Source organism: Castor canadensis, chromosome 8, assembly GCF_047511655.1.
Source record: "Castor canadensis chromosome 8, mCasCan1.hap1v2, whole genome shotgun sequence".
Lineage (NCBI taxonomy): Eukaryota > Metazoa > Chordata > Mammalia > Rodentia > Castoridae > Castor > Castor canadensis.
Genome location: NC_133393.1, coordinates 140,183,860 through 140,208,994, shown reverse-complemented (window position 1 = coordinate 140,208,994; position 25,135 = coordinate 140,183,860). Strand labels below are relative to the sequence as shown.

Genomic DNA, 25,135 nt, shown 5'->3' with positions numbered 1-25,135 from the left:
TACAGCTACTTGGAGGCAGCTCTCCCAACCTGAGGTGGACCCCAAGAGACATGGTACATACCATCAGGAAATTTGTGAGCGAGGGGAAGGACATGAGGACCTGAAGCAGGTTCCCACTGCATGAAAAGCCATCTCCCACATAGCCCATCTTGCAGGTGCAGTTGACATCTGGGGAGCAGAGGCACACAGTGAGACCTGGGTTGTTCTGCTTACCCTTGGGGATTGGCTCGCCAGGCTGAGGACTGCTCAGCCACTGCACGGCCTGGAGCGGGAAGTATAGCTGGGGCAGTTACCTTTCATCCGATAGCAGAAGACATCCCACATTTCACTCTTGTTGGGCCTGGGTCCATAGTCTACTATCCCAACAATACCCGAGCCACAGTTCGGGGAGGCATAGGCTGTGGGGTAGGCAACCCGCCCACTCTCCAGCCAACCAGCTGAACAAAGGTGATACTTGGCCTGTAGGGACACAGACATGACCAAGGATCAGTTACAATTTTATATTTGCTGTGGTATCACTGGGTTAATTTCTGACTCCCCAATCAGATTGTAAGCTCCATGGAGCCAGTCCTACAGAGCCTATTGTATTCCTATGCTTGGAACATGTCACTACATTTTTGCTTATTGAGCCATTGGAAGAATGACTGTGGTGCCCTCTCTTTCTTGTAAGTGCCTGTGTCCTTTGTACTCACTTTTCTCTGTTCTTGAGAAAGGATTCACTATCAGCCATTTACTCTGGTTCAAATTCTTGCTTATATGTAAACAAACTCTTAATTGATGAAAGAACTCTGATTATTCCTTTCTCCTCCTTTTCGTCTTTTCTTTCTCCTTCCTTCCTTGGGGAGAGTGGATTATGAGAAGCCTATGAGAACTGGACATAAGCAAGGGGAGATGCAGCTCAGTTGCTTTTCCTAAGAGATTTATCTGTAGGCTGAGATTGGCATAGCACTGGCCATAGAAGAGGAAAATGCAGAACAGCTGCTTTTCCTAAGTTGTTTATGTTCAGAAAGCAGGAACACAGGTTTCTCCTGTTACAATGTCATGCCCCTCCCTGAGAACTGCTGCTCCATCCTGTTTACCACTGGATATAAAGACTCAGTGAAGGAGGGAGGCTTTTGCTTTTGGGGCTTTTTGCTTTGGGCTTTTGCTTTAGGGGCTTTTGCTTTGAGGCTTTTGCTCAAAAAAGCCTCAAAGCTTTTTTTTTTGGGCATTTGGCTTTTTGGTGTGGTAGGCTTTTGGAAGGGAAAAGAATTGCTGAAGGGAAAAGGATTGCTGAAGGGAAAAGAATTGCTGAAGGGAAAAGAATTGCTGAATGGAAAAGGATTGCTGAAGGGAAATGAACTGCTGAAAGGAAATGAATTGCTGAAGGGAAAGTGCTGGAGGGAGATTGCTGAACGGAATAGAATTGCTAAAGGGAAATTGCTAAAGGGGAATTACTAAAGAGGGGTTGATAGAAAGTCTGCACCAAGAACTTTATACATGGGCTTTAGAAAAGCTAAGCTAAAGAAGAGCTAAAGAGAACATGGGACAGTGCAAGTCTAAGGACTGAGACTTTAAGAGTTATGCGATTACAGTTTTAGATGAAGCTGTTGTTGTTTGCAAGTCTGAGCACCTAGGCTTTAAGAAAGCTACAGAGAGAACATGGTACAGTGCAAGTCTGGAGACAAAGACTCTAAGAGAGATTATGCTAAAGATAAGCTAAGAGAAAACATGGGACAGGGTGAGTCTAAGGAAAGAGACTTTAAAGAACAGAAAAGAAGACTTTAGAAGAAAGGTTTTAAAGAACTATAAAGGAGTAAGGTGTTAAAGAATAAAGATAGAGAAAAGAAGCAGAGTAAATGAAGAGAATAATAGACAAAAGAAGCAATGAGGCAGTTGTGCATCTCCACCTGAGTGCCCAACACACCAGATCCCACTTTCTGTCTGTGTGTATATCCTGTGTCCTTTCTGAATCTCCTGTTGCAGCCCAGTCCCAGTTAGCCCTAGTAAGGTTCGGTAATAACCTGGAGTGAGAGAAAGCTCACTCCAACAAAGGAGCGAGAGAAAAAGCTCACCTCCTTTCCTCCCTCCCTTCCTCCCTCCCTCCCTTCCTTCCTTCCTTCTTCTTTTTCTCCTCCTCCCTCTCTTCCCCCTCCTCCTTCTTCCCTTTCCCCTCTTCTTCCCCTACCCCCATCCTTCATCACCACCACCACCATCATAATCATAACCCTTACTGAGTGCTTATTTGGGGCCAGGTTCTCTTGGAAGGGTTTTCCACATGATGACACATTTTACCCTCATATTAATCCTATGAAGTTGGAACTTTTAAAATCCTTATTCTATAATTGAGATGACTGAGGCAAAGAGAAGTTACATAACCTGTTCAGTCAGTCAGTAGCAGACTCAAACCCAATTTATTCCAGATCTCTTAAAAATTTGAAAACTGATTGCCTACTTTGTGCTGTGTGACCTTAAGTCCTTATACAGACATGCAAGGAAGAAGCAAGGTTTCAGTGGTTTGATCAAGGGTATACAGCAAGCAAGGAGAGAAGAGATTCAGTCCCTCCAAGATGCTGGCTCCTGGCATCAAAAGCTTTGTTCTTTGGTAAAGAAATGTGAGGTCTGCTGGCAGGGTAGCTCAAGTGGTAAGAGTGCTTGCCTTGCAAGTGTGAGGCCCTGAGTTCAAACCCCAGTGCTGCCAAAAAGAAATGTCAGGCCTAAAGAAAGGTAGAGAGCTTTGGCAGTGATGAAGGGAGGGCCTCCAAATCAGACCAGGTAGGCAGTCACTTCTTATGATCCCAGTGAGAAATCGCTACCAGGAACTCCAAAGTGCTGGCTTTTCCCAATGGGCAGGGCTTCTGGTTTCAGAGGCTAAGAGGGCAATCTTGACCAGGAGCCCCAATTCCTCCCTGCTGAGGATGGGAGCTAGGGCACTCTCCATGTGTTTCCTTCATAGCCCCAGAGCTACTGCTTTCTGAGTTCAGGGAGACCCTATCCAGGCTTGTGGTTACTGCTCTTGCTGGTTTCCACCTGTGATGTAGGCACTTCTAGTGTCTGTCTCTGTTTTGACAGGTGGACATTACAGTTGAGAATAAAAAAGGCTTTGGAGTCAGGATTCCATGTGAATATTGGCTCTACCACTGTTAGATGGGTGACGTTGGACATTTTACTTAACCTTGGTTATGTACTGAGCCTGGGTTTCCCTATATGTAAAATGATAAGAGCTCCCCCTACCTTCAGGGATGTCTTAAGGATGGATACATTTTGTCAGTGAATGAAGCACCCTACACAGTGCCTGTTACATAGTAGATGCCTGACACTGGACATGATGTCAGGAAACTCTAGGAGCTTCCTGGGCTTGCCTTCAAGTAAGCAACTGCTTGCCCCCTGTATCACTGCCTGCACAGTGTCCACTTACAGGGACCCACCTTCTGGGCATAGGAGAGCTGGTTGTAAGTGGCCATGGCTGCTGCTTCCTTGGCACAGGCCTCTCTGGCTTTGTCGAAGGTCAGCTTGTACTGGCCCAGTGGGGAGCGGAGATGGAATACCCCAACAGTGGTATCTGAAGAGGAAGGAGAGGAATCACCCACTCAGCTCACCCAGTTGGCAGTGCTTCTGACAAGGGATTTTAAAGGGCTGTCAAGGCTTGTGGAGCTGCTCCATGAGCTGTGTGGATTTCTACCTGCGAGTGAGCTGTGGGACAAGGCAGGGTGGTTGACCAAGCACTTTCTGACTTCCCCGGGGGCACATGGCTCCCAAACTGCCTGGTGCCAGCTGCTCATTTTGCCCCCGTCCCAACAGCAACTGTTATTAAAGATTTCTGCGTGAAGTTCTGCCACCACCTAGAACATAAAATGTCCCCAACCAAGCTCTCCACTGTCTTGTCACTTTCCCTCCTCATCTACTTCAGCCCAGAACCACCACTGCACTGGGTCTCACAGGATGGAAACCTTGCCTGCTGGGGAGCTTTTCCTTTTCTTCACACTTCTGTCCACTGTCTGTTCTTTTTTCTCTCATCTTTATCCTCTGCTCAGTATACATCCTGATACCATGGGATCACAGCCTTGACACCATACTCTGCCCCTCCCCATGCCAGGGCCTCATCCTTCTCCACTGACCCTGGATAATTTTCCACATTGTCTCTCAGCACAAAGGTCTCCCCAGCTCCTCTGTGTTGGCCCTATTCCAGCGTCCATCAGATCTCCACCATAGCCTCTATTCAGCGTCTCTAAAGACTTCTCTTACCTCACCTAGGGAGATTTCCCTTCTCTGACTATAGCTTTTTTTTTTTAATTATTGTGATAAAACCTAAAATAAAATTTACCCTTTGAACCATTTCAAGTGTAAACTCTTAAGCACATCTACAAGGTTGGTGACCATTTCTGGCATATTTCCATCATCCCAAACAGAAACTTTTGCACCCTTTAGAGACTAACTTTCCATTCTCTCCTCCCCTCCCTCCAGGAGCCTCTATTCTACTTGTGTCCCTATGAATCTGCCTACTCTAGGTAACTCAGGTAGCTGAGTCACACATGCTTGTCTTTCTGGTAGCTTATTCCACTTAGCAAGGTTGCTCCATGTTGTAGCATCTATCAGATGAATAACATTCCACTATATTTTATTTATCAATGGATAGACACTTGGGTTGTTTGTACCTTTTAGCTTTTGTGAATAATGCTGTAAATATGGGTCTACAAACAGCATCTGAGTTCTGCTATCAATTCTTCTCTGACTATTCTTGCTCTTTCACTTCAGATGCAAGAGTATGAGATAAATTCCTGTGCTCTTTCTTGCTTCTTTTTTCCTTCAGTTTTTTAAAAAGTTCCTCAGTTGCATCAGGACTCTTTTTGAAGGAACAATGTCTTGTATGTCCTCTGTATTTTCTCTGCTGATGCTTCCTCAATCTCATCACAGAAAGGACCTGAAATGTGTCTCAGGGTTTGGTGTTGACAGGTTGTCAAATCAATTGATTTGACATTATTGAGATATGTAAAAACTGCCTAAGATGTCACCTTCTATTAAACAAAGCCAAGTTCACTCAGAGATCTCAAAAAAAAAATAATAATACTGATTGGCCACAGTCTGTAGTGCCCTGAGTCACATTCAAAAGTCCCTTTTTGCTTTGGCTCAGAACTACATTTGTGGATCCTTCACAGCTTTCCTACATAGGGTTTCAAGATGCCCTGTCATCTGGGCCACTGCACTTCCACATGAAGCCTTTTTACTTTCTTGAGTTAGTTTACACATGAGTTTATTATAAGCCATTCAAAGCATCTTTGGAAATCCATGGAGTACATGCCAATCAATGTGCTACCATCCAAACCACTGTTAAGAAATTGCTTCCACAAGAGGCAGGCACTTCTTTGCTATTGCACATTCTAAGCTGTGCTTCCCGGATTCAGTTCCAGCCAATAGTTATAAGGCTGCTAAGCAATGTAAGAGGAGCAAGCCTCGGGAAAACCAGGGCAGGCAGCCTTTGAGCTCCCTCCTGGTCCTATAGCTCAAGGCCCACTTGTGCGTTGGCTCTGCCCCTCCGCTACTTTCGCTGGGTCTGGGCAATGCGTGCACTCTTTGGTCTGTATTTTATTTTGTTTTGCCTTTTTTTTAACTCTTGTACAGACCCCTTCCCCAAGAAAGGTGCTTTGGGCCAGTGGCCCCAGCCACACTGACCCTGGAAGTGGAGGTCGACACAGTTGGCATCTGCGTGGCACTGCCCATTGTCCTGTAAGCAGCGGTCGAGGGGCATCTGCTCTGGCTCACAGTCCAGCCCGTCTCCCACGTAGTGACTCTTACATTCACACTTGTGCCTGCCCTGTGGGAAGAGGGTGGGGAAAGATAAAAGAAGGCCTTTTTCAGGACTCTGGGACCCAGGTGCCCAGGAGACATCCATCTAGCACAGGAGGGGCTCAGAAGACCCAGAGAATGCACCTCTCTGTCCAGTGGGAGTGAAATAATGGCCATGTCTTGCTTTTGTATTTTCTTTGCTTCTGCTTCCTCTGTCTCATTCCAGAAGGGCTCTGGAGTGTGTCTCAGAGTTTGGTGTATGACAGGAGTTAAATCAATAGTGGTTATTGAGATATGTAAAAACTGCCTCACTGTGATGACCACATCTGTGAAACAAGCCAAAGCCACTCAAGGACCAATAAATATATAGGCTCATGATGAAACTGCCATCCTTATCACCTCAGTGTGGATGTCACTTCCTCAGAGAAACCCTCAGAAACTAGCTCTTGAGGTCCCTTCCATGACCTGTGCTCTTCACAGCTCTTCATGCCCTCTGAAAGGGTCATGGGTGCCTGTTTCTGCGCCAAGCACTACCCCCTTCCCTTTACTGTGCATGAGCTGCTGGAAGCCAGAGACCCTGTCTGTCTTTTCATTGCTTTGTCTCTGTGCCTGCAACAGCCTGCAGTAGGTACTTCAGGTCCACTTGTGGAAGCAATGAATATTCTAATTTAATCACCACACCAACCCTATGATGTCTGTAGTATTATTAGGCCCACTTTACAAGTGAGGAAACTGAGGCTCAGGGATGTTAGGTGGCCAGGCCCAGGCCAAACAGCCCATAAGTTCAGAAGCTAAGTCTCAAAGGCGGCCTGCCACTAAGTCCCCATTTGTAACCAGTAACAGCCATCATCTCCCACCACCTTCTCTCCTCACCAGAGAAACGGGATGGATTCCATTCTAAAAAGACCTGAGCACCACTTTTTATGTCTCTTATCAGCTTGTTTGTTTAATAAATTTTTTAGAATTCTAGGAAAGTCACAAAGACAGCAGAGGGAATAGCGTTCTACAACCCACTGTTTCCCCTCATGTTAACATCTTATCCAACACGAGTTTTGAACATTTGTCAAAACTAAAAACTTAATGTTGGTATATTCCTTTTAACAAAGGAATTTGTATTTGGATTTCAGCAGTATTTCCACTAATGTCTCTTTTCTGCTGAGTCTACCAAATTCATTTAGCTCACTGATTTTTAACAAGAAACAGACTGAGAGGGGAAGAAAGCAGAGAAGAGGTCAAAGGGTAAGCAGAGGCCAGGCAGGTGGAGAAGCAAGGACTGACCAGACAAAGGCGCTGCTCTTTCAAATGTCCTCTGGGAAGCAGGACTCACCGGGCCGGTCATCTTGCAGGTGGCATGCTCATGACACCCCCCATTGAGGCCATCTGCACAGGGGTCTATCTCTGTGCAGCTGTGGCCATCCCCCTGATAGCCCTTCGGGCAGCTGCAGGACACTTTGGTGCCCTTCTGGGAGCATCTGGCGACCTTGGCACAACCTCCATTGTTCTGTTTGCAGAAATCCACAACTGCAAAAGCAGGAGAAAGGTCTCCATTTGCTCCCTCCATGCAACTGGAGCTTCAGAATGGGGGTCCCAGGCAATCCACACCAGTGTGCTGTCCCCATCTCTGTGCCTTTGTCTCCACACTCTGTGCCTCTCTGCTAGGCTCTGCAATGCTAGTATCCTTGTGACACCCTGACAGAACAGGCCTGGTGTCCTCTGTCCACCGTCCTTGTCACATACCTCTGGACTAATTTTGGTAGTTTTCAGAGTGAGTTTGGGTTAATGTTAGGACAGGTTATGTGTGTGTGTGTGTGTGTATGTGTCTGTAGAGTTATTATGGACACCTCGTGAGGCAGACTCCATTCTGTGGATGAACACACTGAGTCTCAGAAAGCTTACCTGACCTGACATGGTAAAACAGCTAGAGTATGGCAGGCCCGGGATTTAAACGTTGGTTGGTTTCTCCCTTCTGTGTTGTTTTGGCTTCTAGGACCATCGTTATCACAACCCCCAATTTCAATGGTAGAATACGCAAGCTAAGGGGGTGAGGAGCAGCTGGAAAGCTGCCTGGTTTCACCTGCCTGTCCGGTTCCGTTGGGACCCTATGGCTGAGCCCATATCCTAACTATTATAGACACGCAGTGGTTCTCACTGAGGGCCACGGAATGTGTAGGTGTAACTTTTTTCTTGATACTGTAGTGCATTTTCTGAATATTTTGAAGAGTGAATTACTTGTTCAGTTAGGGAAAAAGAACACTATAAAATAAAGGGCATTTTGTTTTCCAAAGCAATTTCAAAACCATGGCCTGTGAGCAAACCTGTGAAGGAAACAGTCCTAGAGAAGGGTAGGCATTGTGGAACAGGCCCAAGCAGGAAGTAGAGGAGCCAGGAAGGAGCCCAGGCACTGTGACCACTTCTTGCTCCTGTCTCACCCCATGTGGCTATTTCACAGGTGTACACAGGGGACCCACCTGTGCATGTTATCCCGTCACCTTCGTAATTCAGGTTACACTCACACGTGTTGTTCTCCATACAGGTGGCGTAAGCAGAACAAGGAGGCGTGCACACTGGGGGCAAAACTGCAAAGAAAGGGGTCACCATTCATCCTGTGCCCAGGTATCATGAAGTGGAGCCCACCTATGCATTCTTCAGACTCTCTTGGGATGCTGCAGTTTCATAAATACTCCACGTGGCAGGATGATGGGGTGATGCACTAAGGACCCTCCCAGCTTGGAGATTCTAGAATTACTCATTTACTTTAAGATAACTTTGCAAGGTTATCCAGAGTACAAGCACATATGTTACCTTAGGGGGGAAACCAAGTAAAGCTTACACCTTCAAGCTTGCTAGCAGAGATGAACTTAGCAGACAAGCTCTTTGGCCCCAAGGATGTGGGGTCCCAGGTGAAGATGGTTACATTGGAGGAGAAGTTCCACTGCCTTCCGAGGATACCACTGAGCTTAGGGAGAATGGAGCTCTGGTGATGGGATGGAGCTCTGGTGTGCAAAGACAGTGAAGCCATAGGCTTTTAGGGGGTGAGCAGGGGAGGAACCGAAGTCAGCCATACTGTTGGAATTTCTGAAACTCTGGGCTGCTAAAGCCCATAGGTAGAGCCTCGGGATGCCCCTCTGATGTCAGAGAGAATGAAATATCATTGATGTATATGGAACAACTCAACCTTCATACTTCAGACCTTCCAGAACATAGGGATTTGGGTTTGAGGAAGGCCTCAGAAAACTGTTAGTTTAATCTTGATCGAGATTAGGCAAGATTGGGCAGAGTGGCACACAGCTGCAATCCCAGCTCCTTGGGAGGCAGAGGCAGGAAGATCTCAAGTTCAAACCAGCCCAGACAGAGTTAGTGAGGTCCTATCTTGAAAACAAAATACAAACAAAAGGGCTGGGGGTGTAGCTCAAGTGGTAGAGTGCTTGCCTAGCAAGAGCCAGTTCCTGGGCTGAATCTCTACTACCGCAACTCAAAAAAACCCAACAACAACACAAAACCCAAAACCAGTTTTGATGATGGACATGATGACAGTGACAATGGGAGCTACAACTTTTGAGCACCCATATACACAGGATGCTTCAAAACTGTGATCTTGACCCTCACAACAGTCCTCTTGCAAAGCGTGCAACTTTACAAACTTTACAGATGGAGCCAGGAGAGGGTCAGAGAAGGGGGAGTGGCTGAGGCTATTTGTCTAGTGACTAGCAAAATCAGGGGTCAGATCCTGGTCTTGGGGCTCCAAAGACTGAGCTTTCCCTGACACCACTCAACTGCTGCGTCCACATCATCCCTGCACGATCCTCAGAGTCTCTGCCTGGGCTGGGCCTTTCTGTATGTGCACAGGAAGACATGTTACTTTCACAGGTGTGAATGAAATCTTTCCACCTTATTTTCCTCTCCTTGGCCAACCTCGAGCATTTCAGGGCTACAATCCAAGTCATCTTTCCCATGTGGAAATGGAAACAGTTCCTTTGTCATTTCTTTCAGAGGTTGACTGAGATCCCAGCCTCCTTCATTAGGATCCTCTGGTACTGCCAGTGGCTGGCCATCCCCCGACACACCTGTCTGAGTGTCACAGAAGCGGCCTGTCCACCCTGTTTCACAGAAGCACTGTCCAGAGCCAGTGATTCCCTCGTCGCACTGTCCATGGTCTGAGCAGGCACAGGCTGTAACACAGATTGGAGGGTGATCAGCAACTGGTGGCCAGGACCTCTGTGCACAGTCACCACACCTTTGCCCTAATCATCCATTTGCCCAAACACTCAAAAAGTAACTTATCCATGGACCAGATGCTACTAGGCGATGGGGGCACAGGGAAAAACAGAATGGAGGAGGCCCCTGTTTTCATGAGGTTACTGTGCAGGACCAGCAGCTGAACAAGTGCTTAGAAGTGTGATGTGTGTTGTAATCCCAGAAGTCACAGGTATGTAATAGAACGGATAGGGGAGAGAGCCTCCTCCCTCAGAGGAGCCTCCTGATGGAGAAATTGATTTAAAATAAAAGTTTAAAGGTCCATACCCATTCTGCCACTTGTCACTGCCTCTAGAGTGGCCATGCCAGCCCGAGACACCCTCAATCCTGCCTTGATGGCTGCCTCAGTTTCCCTACCTGCCCTTGTCTCTGCGCTTGCTCTCCTACCGTATACCCTCCCCAGGGCAGCTAGACTGGTCCTTTTTAATCTATTCATGATCTTCCACCAGCTGTCACACTAATAACCTTTGTCTGGCTGAGATGTTCCTATGTGATCTGACCCCTGGTGACTGTCAGATTTCATTTCTTTCTTCTCTCCCACTTCTTTACTCCTTCTTACTGTTCCTTCTGTACCAAGCCCACTACCGCCTCAGGGCCTTTGCACTTACTCATCTCTCCTCCAGGAATCTCTCCTCCTTTGATCTGCACAGCGAGGCACTATAGGCATTAGCTACAGGTGGCTATTTAAATTTAAACTAATGAAAATAAAATATTGAGTTCCTTGCTCGCACATTTTGAGAGCTGCATAGCCCCGCCTGGTGAGTGGCTACGGTACTGAGCAGCGGAGTCTCAGAACATCTCCAGCATTGTTACAAATCTTACTGGCCTGCTTTTGATATTTCCCTGGCCCCTGCTGAGTCTCTGCTCAAATATGTGACATGTACCCTTCTTTGAGTCTTGATCCCTTCACCTGCTTCTTCGTGGTTACTGCCTTTTTAGCTACTTTTATTTCTGTAAGCCCTTTGAAAGCTGGGATTTTGCCCCTTCCCACCTCCAACCACTGTACCCCTAGACTTTAGAATAAGTCCTGGCTATTGAGTAAATCACTTAATATCTTTGTACCTTGATTTCTTCATCTGCTGGTATAAGTTGCATATTTTCAAAATTTACTTTTAAAATAGTATCTCTCTGGCTGCCGTTTAGCTCAGTGGCAGAGCACTCACCTAGCATACAGGAGGCCCTGGGTTTGATCTCCAGCAACACACACACACACACACACACACACACACACACACACACACACGTTCCTACCTCAAAGGTTTGTGATGAGGATTAAATGGGAAAGCATATATGCCTGGTAAACAGTAGACACTCAATGTTAGTATCAATGTTAGTAAGCACTTAATAAACACATGTGGAATGAATGACTGAATGAGTCAGCTGCAGGTTTCTAGAAGGCTCCAGGGGCTGTGAGTTTTGACTCTAGAGGAGAGGCTATTTCAGCAGATGGAGTTTTGACTCTAGAGGAGAGGCTATTTCAGCAGATGGAAGCTGGGACTACACCCAAGAAGAAGAGCAGGTGAGACAGGCAGATGGGAGGTGGGTGGCAGGACAGAAAGGGGAAGGTGGGTGCTCCTGGGCCAGGTGGATGGCATGGATGTGGACAGGGGAGCACAGCTAAAAGCAGGCTAGCACAGGGAAGTGGTCCCTTACGCTGACAGTTGGGCCCAAATCTTTTGGGCCAGCACAGCTCACAGGCTGTCCCGTTGAAGCCGGTGTTGCACCTGCACCGTCCTGTGGCTGAGTACTGATCCAAGCAGACGCCCCGGTTGTTGCACGGGGTATCTGGTCCTCCAGGGCAGGCTGGAAGAGATGAAACGGGGTGACTTTGCAGTCTCCCAGACCCAGGGAAGCTTAGCGCTGCTGTAATGTGCTGTGGGTTCTCACATCCGTTAGGTGGCCTGGGTGCCAATGCATTCTTAGGGTAAGTCACTGTCCTAGACACATGAATATCCATGTGTCTGACTATGATTCTACTTGGAGGGCAACAGATTGAATTGTGTGCTGTGTTTGGGAGTTGAGAGGCCTGGGTGTGAAATCATTTGGGTTGAACTTGCTCTGAACTTGAGTTTTCTTAGCTCCAAATAATGATGATGACAAGGACAACAGTGATACCGATTGTAGTGCCTGCTTGACCTATACAGGATGTTATTACTGTGTGGCTCAGATGAGGTTTTTAAAAAAATTGTTTTTGGCAGTACTGGGGTTTGAACTCAGGGCCTTGTGCTTGTTAGGGAGGCACGCTACCCTTGACCCATGGGCTCTCAAATGAGGTATTATAGCTGAGAGCATTTTTAGAAACCTAAAGTGCCAAGCACTGGTGGCTCATGCCTGTAATCCTAGCTACTTAGGAGGCAGAAATCAAAGGATCAAGGTGAGGCCAGCCTGGACAAACAGTTTATCAGACCCTATCTTAAAAATACCCCAAACAAAAAGGACTGGCAGAGTGGCTCAAGTGGAAAAGCATCCGCCTAGCAAGCATGAGGTCCTGAGTTCAAACCCCAGTACTGCCAAAAAAAAAAAAAAAGAATTTAAAGTGCTGAACAAATTTAAGGGATGACACTGACTTTTATGAGTGGTCCACAGTTTAGTGATGGAGGCTGGAGGCTGGGTGAGTGTGTGGATTCTTGGCCCAGAATATTCCACCTACATTAGGGTGAGTGAAATATACAGGGAAAGAAAAAAGTCATGGCTTCTGGAGTCTGTGTGACCTTGGGTTTGTGTCTTACCATCTCTGTGCTTCTATTTCATCATTTATTAAAAGAGGTTAACATGGAACCTGCTCCTTGGGGGTGGTTGCCAGGACTAAATTATTGGTATGTATGGGAGATAGCACTCACCTTGTGCTGCTTAGAGCCATGCGACACACGGGCCACCCCTTGCAGGCCTGTGCTATGCTGAGGCTATTGATGTACAACTTGCTAGACTTTATATCTAGCTACAAGGGTTTCATGACTCACCCAAAGGAAGAAGGAGAATGCTATACATCCCATAACTGGGGATTTTCAGGAAATCATGGCTCCCACATACCACATCAGTAGATCACCTCTCAAAGGGTTGAATCCTGCCAAATGCACTTATGGAGACATTTTATCAATGTCACAGATGTTGCATAGCCTCAAAAATTAAATATATGGTGTTTTAGCATGATGAGGAATGTCTGCTCTACTTTCAAAAAAGACGGAATATATGCACAGTAGAATCAACTCAGTAAACCACAAAATATGGCAAGTGAATAAGGCAGAAAGAGAGACAAGACACGCAGCTCTTCAGAGTGGTCCCTGTGGGGCCTGGGAATCATAAGGAGGGTGATCTCCATCTCCTTCCTTAGGGCTTTGGGTTCTTTCAGGAACCCACAGTCCCTGCAGAATCACGAGGCGAAGAGGCGCCCTCACCCTGACAGTCTGGCAGGAAGTAGCCCTTGCAGCACCTGGGAAGCTGGATCACCAGGGTGCACTGCTGCCGGCAGCCTTCCACGTTCCTCCTGTAGGGCAGCAAGTGGTAGAGACACTTCTGCTTCGCACCCTAGAGGAAGAGAGATGCGTGTTCCTGCCACCTGCACTGCAGGCCAGGACTCTAGTCCGCCCCCAGTGGACGATCTCGGTACTGCCCAGGTGGAAAATGGGACTTGGAAGGCCATAGGCCCAGGGCGAAGTGGGAGGGGGCGGAGCTTCAGTCCTGCGCAGGATTTCTTCTGAGTCTTAAAAAGGAGGACTTTCTGGCCCTTGGAGCTGTTTGCAAATGGTATGGTTGCCTAGTGACAAGTGGGGTAGAGGAGGCTTCCTATCATGGAAATCTCCAGCCTTGAGGGTGCGAGTTACACTTTGTTTTGAGGAGGTGTTTTTGTTAGAGGTTTTACTAGTAGAGTAGAAGAGCTTGACTTCTGTTTGTTTGCGTGGGGATCCAACCCAAGGCTTTGTACCTGCTAAGTATGCACTCTACCACTGAGCTGCATCCCCAGCCCTTGACTTTGGAAAAAGTAACAAAAACAGTGTTTCATGAGAACTTACCATATGCCTAGCACTTAAATGTAGCCCCATTTAAAATTTTATTTTTTTCTGATAATTGCATGCTGAATTGTTATTAGCTCCATTTTATGGGTAGATCATGTAACTTGCCAAAGAATGATGGAATTTGACCCCACACCTGTGGGTTCCAAAATTCATTACTCTCTGTGGTTTTCTGGGCTCTATCTATCTATCATCTATCTATCTATCTATCTGTCTATCTATCTATCTATCTATCTATCTAATCTTATCTCCCAGTGCAGAGCCTAGGACATGGATACCATAACATCCAACAATACAGTCATTATTTTTTTAATTATAATCATCTTTGATCACTATTGAGGTCAACAATCCCATGATTTTTCTAGGCAGTTCCTAGGGAAGGGGTAGTAGATTAACAGAATGTCTGGGCCCAGAATGTTCATCTCTCACCCCACTGGCTTGGTTGTTGGAAGAATGACACAAATTACAATTATACCACACACTCCAGCCTCCCCTTGCCCCACCATGCACAGACACACCCACCAGAAGACTGAGGTCTGAGAAGGAAGCATGCAATGGGTCTCCAGCGCTATCACTGCATTTTTGATTACCTTTGGTTTGCTCCACCTTGGGCATCTGGGTGTATTGATACAGCTTCCACAATCTCCCTGGTGTACAGGATAGAAAATTTAAGATCAAGAATATTGGAAAACACAAGTAAATGTCCCCAGTTAATGCCAGATATGTTGATTATAACTTAATCTTGATTAAGATTCTGGTTATGATTAAGATAAACATAAACACACTGCCACTTTGCCATCGAGAATTCTGAAGGTTTTTTTGGATCTCATTTCTTTGAAAGAAGCTTCCTGTTCTATAGCATGGTCTGAGGCAGTGTGACACAGGCATATGGTAGTAATGGTGGGAAGTGTGGAGGCAAGTGTCATTTCATTTTAAGTTATCTGGGATATTTTGGCCAATCCCTTATGCCTTTTGACCCTTAATTTTATGATGCATAAGGTGGGGACAATAATTTTTTGTTGCTGTGTGGATCTTCATGGATTGATGGGAAAATGTGTGTGTATATATTTGGAAATTAAGAAGGCCACAACCCCTGAAACTGAAAAGATGATTGCCTTCTCCTCCTACTTTGGTTGACTGGTACTCTAAAAATTTGGGATTATCAATTGAATGCCTATGAAAAGCTAGCAACTGGTATTAACTGGTGACAAACTTTGCCATGTGAAGCCACTTCACCTCTTGGAGACTCAATTTCTAAATATATGGAGTGGTGGTGGTGATAACCACTCCCATTATTGGATTATTGTGAGGGGTTAGATGAACATGGAGCAGAGGGCTGGCTCAAAGGTGTGCTCAATAAATGGCACTGGATGAGTGAGGGAGGGTGAATGTGAAAATGTTTAGCTCAGTGAAGGGCCTAGCACAGAACCTCTATCAATGCTGTGAAATGAATGAATGGAGTTGAGTGGGCATATAATATTAGCTTGGACCATATGAAATTGCCACTTTTGTGGGTGATATGTTGTCTAATATGGCAGCTTTATTTTATTTAATCTGATGGGATCTCAAAAACTGTTGGATGAATAAGTAGATGGATGGATTTGAAAATGAATGGCAGAATAAACGGCACACAATTGGTACCCAATAACTGTTTCTGTAATGATGAAGGAGTGAATTGATGGGGGGGCGGGTAGATAAGCAAGAACATTCAAGGCCAGTGTCAGGCTAGGCAGATACTTGTTGATTCTGAACCTGAAGAAGTCCATCACCTGGGCCTTAAGCCTCTTGGGTCTGGTCTCACTCAGGACTCACCTCAGAGGTTTCACAGTAGGGCCCACCCGCTATCACAAGGGCTGGCCTTTGGCCCAAGGTTCTCTTACTACAGTGGTGTTTTTTAGGACTGACCGAAACATTGAAAGCAGTGAAAGTGTCACAGCGGCCCCCTAGGGTGGGATCCGTCAACAGACAGTCAATGCCATAGGCTACGCCCAGGTTAAACAGCAGCTCCCGTTGCACGATTCTGCACATTTGGCCATTTAGAAAGAGCTCACCCTGAAAGAGAGAGAGGGAGAGAGAGAGAGAGAGAGAGAGAGCGAGAAAGTGAAACAGTCAACAATCCCTGTCAGACCTCTCTTCCTCCCTCCCAGGTCATACAATGTGACCAACACCTATGAGATTCAGAGAGAACTAAAAAACAAACAAATAATCCTCCCCCAAAACAAAACAAAAACCAAAAGCAAAAACTGGCCAGAGTTTATGCAGTTTTTGTAGTCACTATGTGCTCTCAGGAAAAAAACCTGGAAGACGGAAAACAAAAAGTGGTTGGAGAATGGCTTGCTGTTCATGTATGTCTCACTGCCTCCCCTGGGCACGACACTCACAATGTCACTGCCAGTTCCGCACGTCACACTTAGCTCTGAGCCCTGCAGGGTTTTCCAGGAAACCGATCTGGGGAGATCTGCAGTTAAGGCCTGCCGGAGAGATGATACCTCATTAGTACCTCACATTTGGGCTGAGGAAGGGCTAGAAGGAGCTGTGCCAACAAATCAAATTGAGATGCAAGTTTTCCCACAAGTTATTAAAAAGTCTAGCTTTAAAATGACAGTAAATGTAATCAAAAAGAAAAATAATCCTGAGCTCTTTAGCAGGTTGGAAATTCCTCCTGGACGAAGTCTCATCTAGCTGGGCTGATGTCAATAACCCTTCCCCATGTTTGCCTGGATGTCCTGGAAGATGCTGGCTCTGTGTAGGAAGTCCATGAAAGGATGAGTGGATTTGGTTGGAAAATGGACTGGGTGCCATTGAGGGCTGAATTGTGCCCCTCAAAAAGTTATGTGGCTATCTTGACCAGTAGGACCTCGGAATTTTGGAAATCTTAGAATATTTGGAAACAAGGTCATTGCAGATGTAATTATGTAAATCGAGAGAATCCTGGAACAGGGAGGGCTTTTAATCCAATATAAATAATGTCCTCAGAATAAGAAAGAAGAAGGCCATATGACAACACCCAGACACAGAGGGAGAAGAGGTAGAGATTAAAGAGATGCAGCCACAAGGCAAGGAGGAGAGCCAAAGATTCCTAGAAACTACCAGAAGCTAGGAGAGACACAGGGAACAGACTCTCTCTTTCAGGACCCCCAGAAGGAACAACCGTGCTGGCCCCCTGATTGCAGGAGTCCAGCCTCTGGAACTGTGAGGGAATCCATTTGGGCTGTTTCAACCCACCCAGTTTGTGGTAATTTGTTATGTAGCCCTTGGAAAGTAGTCCTGGTGCTATGAATGAACTGAAGCTGGGGATCTGAAGTTCCTGGAGTGGATGGCCTTGGCCCTGGAGAAACGTGAGACTGGGTTGAGGATTCAGAATGGCCTCCATGTTCCCACCCAATCTGGCTTCTCCAATACAGCTGTTTGGGTCCATGGGTGGTGGGGGGGCTGGGGGTACGTGGTGTCAGGAGCAGATTGCATCAAGATTAGCCAGCCATTTGCTTAAGAGTTTTGGATTTGAGAGAGATAGAGTCCATCAGGAAAAACTTGGGAGCTGGGGTCAGCTGCCATTTTTGCAAGAGGAAAGGCTGGTGTACGGTTCGGGAGAGGAAGGGTGTTCTTGGGTATTGGGATTGGTCCAGGAAATAGAAGTGGGCCTGGTGTAATTCAGGGTGCAATGAACCATGGCCAGTTAGAAGAGGACACAGTGGACTTCCCTTCATGGCCACAGGACACACCAAGAACTGCTGGGCCCCAGTGCCTCAGGCCTGGGCTGTACCATCCCCTGGGATATTCCCTCACTCACTTGTGCATGTAAACAAAATACCTTGGAATCTCGGATCACGTGGAACTTCAAATACTCTCTCAGCTTGTCCTTGTTGTCTTGGTTGAACAGGAACTCCTGTTGTTCAGAGGGTAGGGCTTGGAGGGCTTGGTCCGTGGGCCAGAACAGCGTGACTGGGGTGTGGATGGGGTCAGTGATGACACTCAGCAAGCCTGAGTCCTGAAACACAAGGAGTGAGCCTCTCCCTGGTGCTGCACACACTATGTGCAAAGCCCCACCATGTGGGCAGAGGATCAATCCAAATAATCCCTTTTGTACCCTGCCCATGGCTTGTCAAGGCTCCTGATAGCTCAAGGGTGACACAGCCAGAAACTAGAGGCTCACCACGTTCCAACCACGCTGACCCACACTGCCTTAGAAAGTAAGCCAAAAAGTCAAATGCTATGCTTTTGTTTTTAGGAAAATAAAGTTTAGTGAATATCTTTTTTAATGTAACTTCTGCCCAAATCATTTAACTTCTGAAAGACCACTAGCATTTTTCTCATATTTCATTTAAAAAGTAAACCCTATGTAATATTGAAATACTCCTGATATTTTTAAAATTTACAGGTTTTAAATACTTCCCAAAGAAATTGTAAGACGAATAGCGAGGGATCATTTTGAGAGCCTCTGTAACCAGGGTACATCATACTCATTTTTCTTTGAATTTTTCCAACAGCCCCATGAGGCAGGTTTTATCTTCTTCTTTTACTGAGCTGTAGAGAGGCTTGCTAACCTGCTCTAAAAGCCTATGCTCAACCAGACCCCCATGATGCAAAGGTGTGGGATGACGGGAGTTTGGGGGTGGGGTGGGTAAGTGGTCAAAGATTACTTACTAGTCACATCCTTGGAGAGTCTCATTCCGAACATCTTAAGGCCCATTTCTAATGAGCTCCTAGAGAGTCTGAGACTTGGACCATTTTGGGAATTGCTGGTCTAATGCAGAGATTTATCAACTGCGATATGGGGACACTATGGTTCTTGGGACAGCTCAGGGGTGAGGGAGCGGTAGCCTCTGAAGGACACTGGCCTGTTTGTCCCTGATTCACCTTCATAATCTCTTGCTTGAATGAGAAGGGTCTACTCAATTCTTGGGAACAGTTTCTGAACTCCTCCCAGGCAGCTACACCCTCACTCTCCGCCTCAGCTTCCCCGTATGTACTGTGGAGCTGAAGATTCCAGATGTGAACCATCTAGTCCAGGACTGGCACACCCCAGTGTCTTTCCCTTTTCCCAGTCACAAATAATTTAACTTCTAACTCAACCAATGTACATTATGCAGCTCAACAAACAATATAACATTTTGAGAATAGAGGCAGAAAATGACTTTGCTCTTCAAAAAATCAGAACTTTCCTACACAGATCCTGCAACAGCTGACAGGTGTAAACACAGACAAGCAAACCCAAGAAAACACAACTTCTTAAGGCAGGATACCCTGAGTCATCTTTCCCCCTATGTGTTTACCTGTATTAACTTGATGAATCTGTTGTAGCCATGGTTTATTGCCACTGTGGTAAGATTTTGCTGTAAAGATAAGAAGAATGAACGTAAAAGCTATCTTCAGACAGTTCACTAGATACTTTAACAAAAGCTCAACTGAGTACAATGAAGATAAGAGCACACAGACCAGCTCATGAGCACCACACCAGCTCTCTTCTGTCCAGGCTTTCTTGCATGATAGGGGCTGGAAGCTAAGCACTACATTTTCTGACTCCCTTGCAGCTAGAGCCTCACAGATGATTCAGGGTCCATGAAGCAGAAGCTCTGAGAAAGACTTGGTGGAAAGGAACAGCCTGAGGAGGTAGTGGCTGCTAGCAGGGACATGAGGCTTTCAGAAGTACAGTGGTGCAGGCACCTGCTGTCCAGTGCATAGTGTTCTGGGTGGTGGGGCTGGAGAGGTAGAATCTGCAGAGCTGTTATAGGCAGAACAGCTCTCTGTGGGGGTCAGGGGACCTCACTTTGTAGGTCTTCCTGTGCTGCTTTGTTCCCAGCTTGTAGCCTCTAAGTTAGGTTCCAGCCTTCTAAGAGACTTGGTGATGTACCTAATATCTTAAGAAACTCCTTTTTGTGTAAGCAAGATATAGCAGATTCAGCTGTCTGCATTGAAGGACCCTGGTCAATAGTAATATAAAAATAAAAGTATAAGTTAAAATGGTCTTTTGTGTCCATTGAGAAGGTGTTTTATTCCAGGTTTACTTTTAGTGATATCTAGTATCTTTCTATCTACCTGTCAATCACGTGTTTCCCTCCCTCCTGTCTTTTCTTTCTTCCTTCCTTTCTCTCTCTTTCTCTTTCCATCTCTCTCTCTCTCTCTCTCTCTTTTTATTCTCTATCTTCCAATTCTATGCAAGACTACCAGCCCCTGTGGACACTAAATAAAATCTTATAAAACCATTTATCTTGTTATTTTTAAATATTTTTATGAGACTGAATGTCACTATACTGTCCTGGGCCAGCCTTGAATGCCTGAGTTTAAGTGATCCTCTTGCCTTAATCTCCTGAGCAGCTGGGACTACAGGTGTATGCTACTGTGACTGACTAAAACAATCCAAGTATTGGTTTAAAATAGACCTTTGCTTATTTGCATCTTGTAAGAATAATGTTTACTAGGTTTTTAATGATGGCTTGAGATTGGAGCAGCAAAGTTACAATGTTTCCAAGTGATGCCTCCAGGTGGGAATTGAGATGATAAGGTAGGTAGGGGTCACACCATGCTGAGAAAATGGCAGTGAGTTCACCTACCAGAATCCTTCCCAAAGCGTCTTTGGGGGTGACACGCAAATGTTGGGGAGAGAGCAGTTTGTCTATGATGTGGATGACGCCGTTAGTACTGACGATATTGCTGGATATGATCTTAGCCTCGTTATTTATATATACTGTGCCCTGAAATCAGCCAAAAGGGAAGAAAAGGAAATTAGCATAGAGAGATGACACAAAATCACCTCTCACAGAATGCTTGTGTGATAAGTTAAATGTGTCTAGAGATCTGAGTTATATGAGCATGTTTTCATTATGATTACAAAATGAAACCAGACAAGAATGTAACTTTCATGTGGAGAAGGTCATAACAAATAATATATAACCAAGCAAAACAGTCATTTCAATGGAATTTTGAAATTTAAACAAGCAAGTGACTCACAGTTGGCTTTTTATTTGCTTGTTTCTTTGGGGGTACTGGGGTTTCAACTCGGGCTCTTGTGCTTGCTAGGCAGGTGCTCTCCCACTTAAGCCATGCACCCAGCTTTTTTTTTTTTTTTTTTTTAGCTTTATTTATTTTCAGATAGGGTATTGTGTTTTTGCCCTGGTCAACCTTTGACTGTGATTATTCTGCCTATGTGTCCTATATAGCTAGGACCACAGGCATGTACTTTATTTGTTGAGATAGGAGGGGGTCCTCACTAAGTTCTGGCCAGGGCTGTCCTTGAACCTGTGATCCTCCCTTTCTCTGCCTCTTGAGTAGCTGGGATTACCACCACATCTGGCATGCTTCTTTTTAATATGTAATCTCTATATCACCCCCTCCACTTTCCTTCCTAGCCTACCTGGAGCTGCCCTGCCTCTGAGTATGAATTCCAGCTCAACTATTTTCTTGCAATGTGACCTTGGACAAGTTACTTAACCTCTCAATTTCCTTTTTTTGGAAATTGAGGATAATAGTGTTTATATCATGGGGTTATTTTGAGGATTAAATGAGTCCTACATGTAAAATACTTAGAAAAGCACCTTCATATAGATGTCACTCAACAAAATTAAGTAATTATTATTGCTGCTTTGCTCTAAGGAAAAGGAGGAGAGAGAGAGAACGTAAAGAGAATGGGCACCTTCCTGAGGTGGCCGCCCTTACCTGAGAGACAGAGATGACAAGTGTCTCTCCTTGGAGGGAAGTAGCATTTGGGGTCAATTTAAGGTTTTCCAGGAGCAGCTGTTGGCAGGCGACCACATGATATCGAAGAACCTGGGACATCATGCCCTGTTGGTCCCAGTCTTTGATCTGGAATAGGGGATCGAGTGCTCAGGTAGGAGGCAGGAGCTTTTGGATCCAACCTCTCTTCTCTCCTCCACTCCATGTTCTGCCTCTCTCCCCACCCAGGCTCTGGGAGGAGGGCTTCAGGCTTGGTTTGTGTCAGGGGCCAGGGAGAGGCGTTTAGGCAAGAGGGACAGGGTGGCCCTCATTCCTTTCCTGCCTCCACCGTACGATCTCAGTGTAGTAGAAACCTGGCACTCCTGTGGCCCAGTCTTTCACAGCACTGGTCGCAAGGACCCCAAATCCCTACACCATGCTCCTCACAGAAAGAATTCTCTTGGGAAATGAGCCAGAAAAGACTGCACTGTACTTTGCCACGTGGAGAGGTGACAGGGCCCCATTTAAACTTTAGTATTAGAAGAGATCACAGCGTATCTCTCTTTGGAATACAAAACACAAACACTGTTAATCATAAAGTCAATGTAATAAAAAGTCCACAAAATTCCCGTTGTTTCAGGATAACTCCTTTGATGCTTTCAAAAGTCAAGTGTCAAACTTGACTTTTTTGATTTGGTGTCCCAAATATATGCACAGAGAGGCAGCGTGGGCAGTGGTGAAGAACGAGGTTTTGTCCACCACCTACTGGTCATGCAGCTTTGGAAAAGTCATTTCCCTCGATGTTCCAGTGTGAAACGAGATCATGGTAGTGCTCAACTTACAAGTTTGATGTGAGGACCAAATGAATTAATCCAGGCCAGGCACGCAGAATGGTGCCTGGCACACCCAACAAATGTTAGTTATCACTGCAGCCCCAGTGAACACTAGAACAGTAAAGGTTCTGGTAAGCTCTGCAACCCCCCTCCCCGTACCCTTCCTTCCTTCCTTTCTTTCACCTTCCCTCCTTCCCTCCCTTCCATTTTCCTTCCTTTTTCCTGCCTCCCTCTTCCCTCCCTTCCTCCCTGCCTCCCTTTCCTTTCCCCCTCTTTCTTTCCTCCCTTCCTTCCTCTCTTCCCCCTTCCTCCCTTCCTCCTTTCTTCTCTCCCTCCCTCTCTTCCTTCCTGTCTATGGGAGGTTTGGACCACTGGAGATTTACTAATCTTCTCTAACATCCCACTCAGTGTCAGAATGTCTTTTAGAAGTTCTCCAGCCAGTGTTATTCCAAATCCACCCAAAGATTCCATGCAAGGCTCCCTGTGCTGACAGACATGCCCCTTTTTTGCTGCTCAGATCTGCATGATCCTAAATCTCCTGCCTGGAAACATTGCCATTGTTGGTTCCAGGGCAAGGTCCCCAAACTATGTTCTGCCTCCAGACTTCCTCCACCTGTCCACAGCCTCATGCTTACCCGGGGTTCTTCATTGAAGGAATTAGACGAAGGTGCAAACACTGTGAAGGGCCCTGGCCCAGACAGTTCTCTGATGGCGTGCTCCTACAGGAAGAGAGGTGGAGGTCCACATATCAGTTAGAGATCCAGGTTCCTGAGGCCCTTTTACTCAACACAGACACAGTCAGTGGTGGCATAGTGCAGCAAAAAGTGGATGGGAGGCCTGCGCCTCCTATCTCAGTCTTGGATCCAAATTAAACTTAAGATTCTCTGCTGCCATCAAGATCATGTTCATTTTTTTCTAATTATAAAATTAACACATGCTTATTGTATTAAAGATTTTGAAAATAACAGCTCAAAGAAGAAAGTAGCTACCACCCCCTAATCCCACCAGCTAGAGGCAACACCTGTTATCTTCAGTTTATTTTTCAGGGTCTCTTCTCTTTACCCATATTTTGTAGAACTGGGATAGAGGATGGTTCACTTAAATGTTCTAATTGTCTTCATGCAGTTCTAAGATCACATGGTTACTATGGCTATCTACATTTTCTTCTAGCTTTTGAAGATTTTATTCTTCTAGTTTTTAATATTTTATTCTTCTATCTACCTGGAATTTATGTGGATGTATGATATATGAAAAAAATCAAACTTCAGATTTTTACCTGAAGTGCTAGTCAGTTGTCTCAGTAATTTTTCTTCTCTCCCCTGGTGTGATGAATTTTTTTATACATAGTCATGTATCACTTGACTAAGAAAAAATGTCCTTAGGTGATCTCATTATTGTGTGAGCATCATACTCACACAAATGGAAGTGGTCTAGCCTACTGCACACCTGCTACATGACTTAGCCTATGGCGTCCAAGCTGTAAACCTGTACAGATGTTACTGTGCCAAGTACCGTAGGCAACTGTCACACAATGGCTAGTACTTATGAACCCCATTGTATCTAAACCTAGAAAAGCTACAGTACAAGTGTGAGAGAAAGATTAAAGTACTCCATGGGTACTTATGACTGGAGCTCGTAGAACTGGGAGTCGCTCAGGGTCTCAGTGAGGAGTTGGGAGGCTGTGTGAAGGCCTCGGACATTGCTGTCGCCTATGGTATACTTTACAACAAACACAAGGCAATGCTGCATTTATATTAAAAAGTTTATTTTCTCAATAATAAATGAACCCTAGCTTACTAAAGCATTTTTACGTTATATGCTTTTTTGTAACTTTTTGACTCTTGTAATAACACTTGTCTTAAAACACATTGTACAGCTGTACAAAAATATTTTCCATCTTGTATTTTTATTTTGTAAACTTTTTTCCATTTCTACTCTTTTTCTTTTACTTTTTACTCATTTTTGGTAAAAAGGAAGACACAAACTCATGCATTAGCCTAGGTTTGTTTACACTAGCATCATTATGAACACGAGTTATGTGTTGTGCATGATGTCACAGTGGCTATGATGCCACCAGGTGGTGGGAAATTGTTAGCTTCCTTATAATCTCATGGGAGCACTGTGGTGTATGTGGAGCATCACTGACAGAATGCTATTGTGTGTCACGTGGCTGTGTTACATACCTAGGTGTACCACAGGACTAGAGCAGAATGGATTTCACTCATATGTTGCCCTCTACGGCATGAGAGATGAAGTTCACAGGCAACCAACGATGGGGACTATTCCAGAACGTCAGGATCCCAGACTTTCTCCACCCTCACCAACTCCAGAGGCCACAGCTTTATTCTGTGTCTGGCTTGAGACCTGATTGTCACAGCAAGACAGACCCACGTGTTCTCACCTGCAACTGGAAGTAATACTGGGACGTTCTTGGGTCCTTAGGCAGTTCCTGCAAAGACAGGGTAGTTTCACTTGAGCCTGTGAATTCTGTGCAAGAACAAGACAAGGGACGATGTTCCTAAGGTTGCTGGGCATCTGCCATCCCTCACTGGACAGTGACGGCTCTCTTTGGAGCCTCACCTCTGGGCTGATGACTGATGTTCAGAATGACCACACAGGTGCCTG

The 25,135-nt window shown here is 45.6% G+C and overlaps 1 protein-coding gene across 1 annotated transcript in view; it reads right to left on the bottom strand.

Moving 5' to 3' along the window:
• Stab2 (stabilin 2) overlaps positions 1-25,135 on the bottom strand; it is a 164,865-nt gene that overhangs the window by 11,728 nt on the left and 128,002 nt on the right. Inside the window, exons 46-63 of the mRNA XM_074084259.1 lie at positions 24,912-24,959; positions 23,146-23,229; positions 21,681-21,827; positions 20,579-20,719; positions 19,301-19,360; positions 17,839-18,015; positions 16,409-16,498; positions 15,933-16,079; positions 14,618-14,674; positions 13,413-13,542; positions 11,671-11,820; positions 9,828-9,932; positions 8,232-8,339; positions 7,091-7,284; positions 5,650-5,791; positions 3,408-3,541; positions 294-459; positions 62-168 (exon numbers count right to left, since the gene is read on the bottom strand). Of these exons, the coding sequence (XP_073940360.1) occupies positions 62-168; positions 294-459; positions 3,408-3,541; positions 5,650-5,791; positions 7,091-7,284; positions 8,232-8,339; positions 9,828-9,932; positions 11,671-11,820; positions 13,413-13,542; positions 14,618-14,674; positions 15,933-16,079; positions 16,409-16,498; positions 17,839-18,015; positions 19,301-19,360; positions 20,579-20,719; positions 21,681-21,827; positions 23,146-23,229; positions 24,912-24,959 (2,187 nt within the window). The remainder of the gene's footprint in view (positions 1-61; positions 169-293; positions 460-3,407; positions 3,542-5,649; positions 5,792-7,090; positions 7,285-8,231; positions 8,340-9,827; positions 9,933-11,670; positions 11,821-13,412; positions 13,543-14,617; positions 14,675-15,932; positions 16,080-16,408; positions 16,499-17,838; positions 18,016-19,300; positions 19,361-20,578; positions 20,720-21,680; positions 21,828-23,145; positions 23,230-24,911; positions 24,960-25,135) is intronic.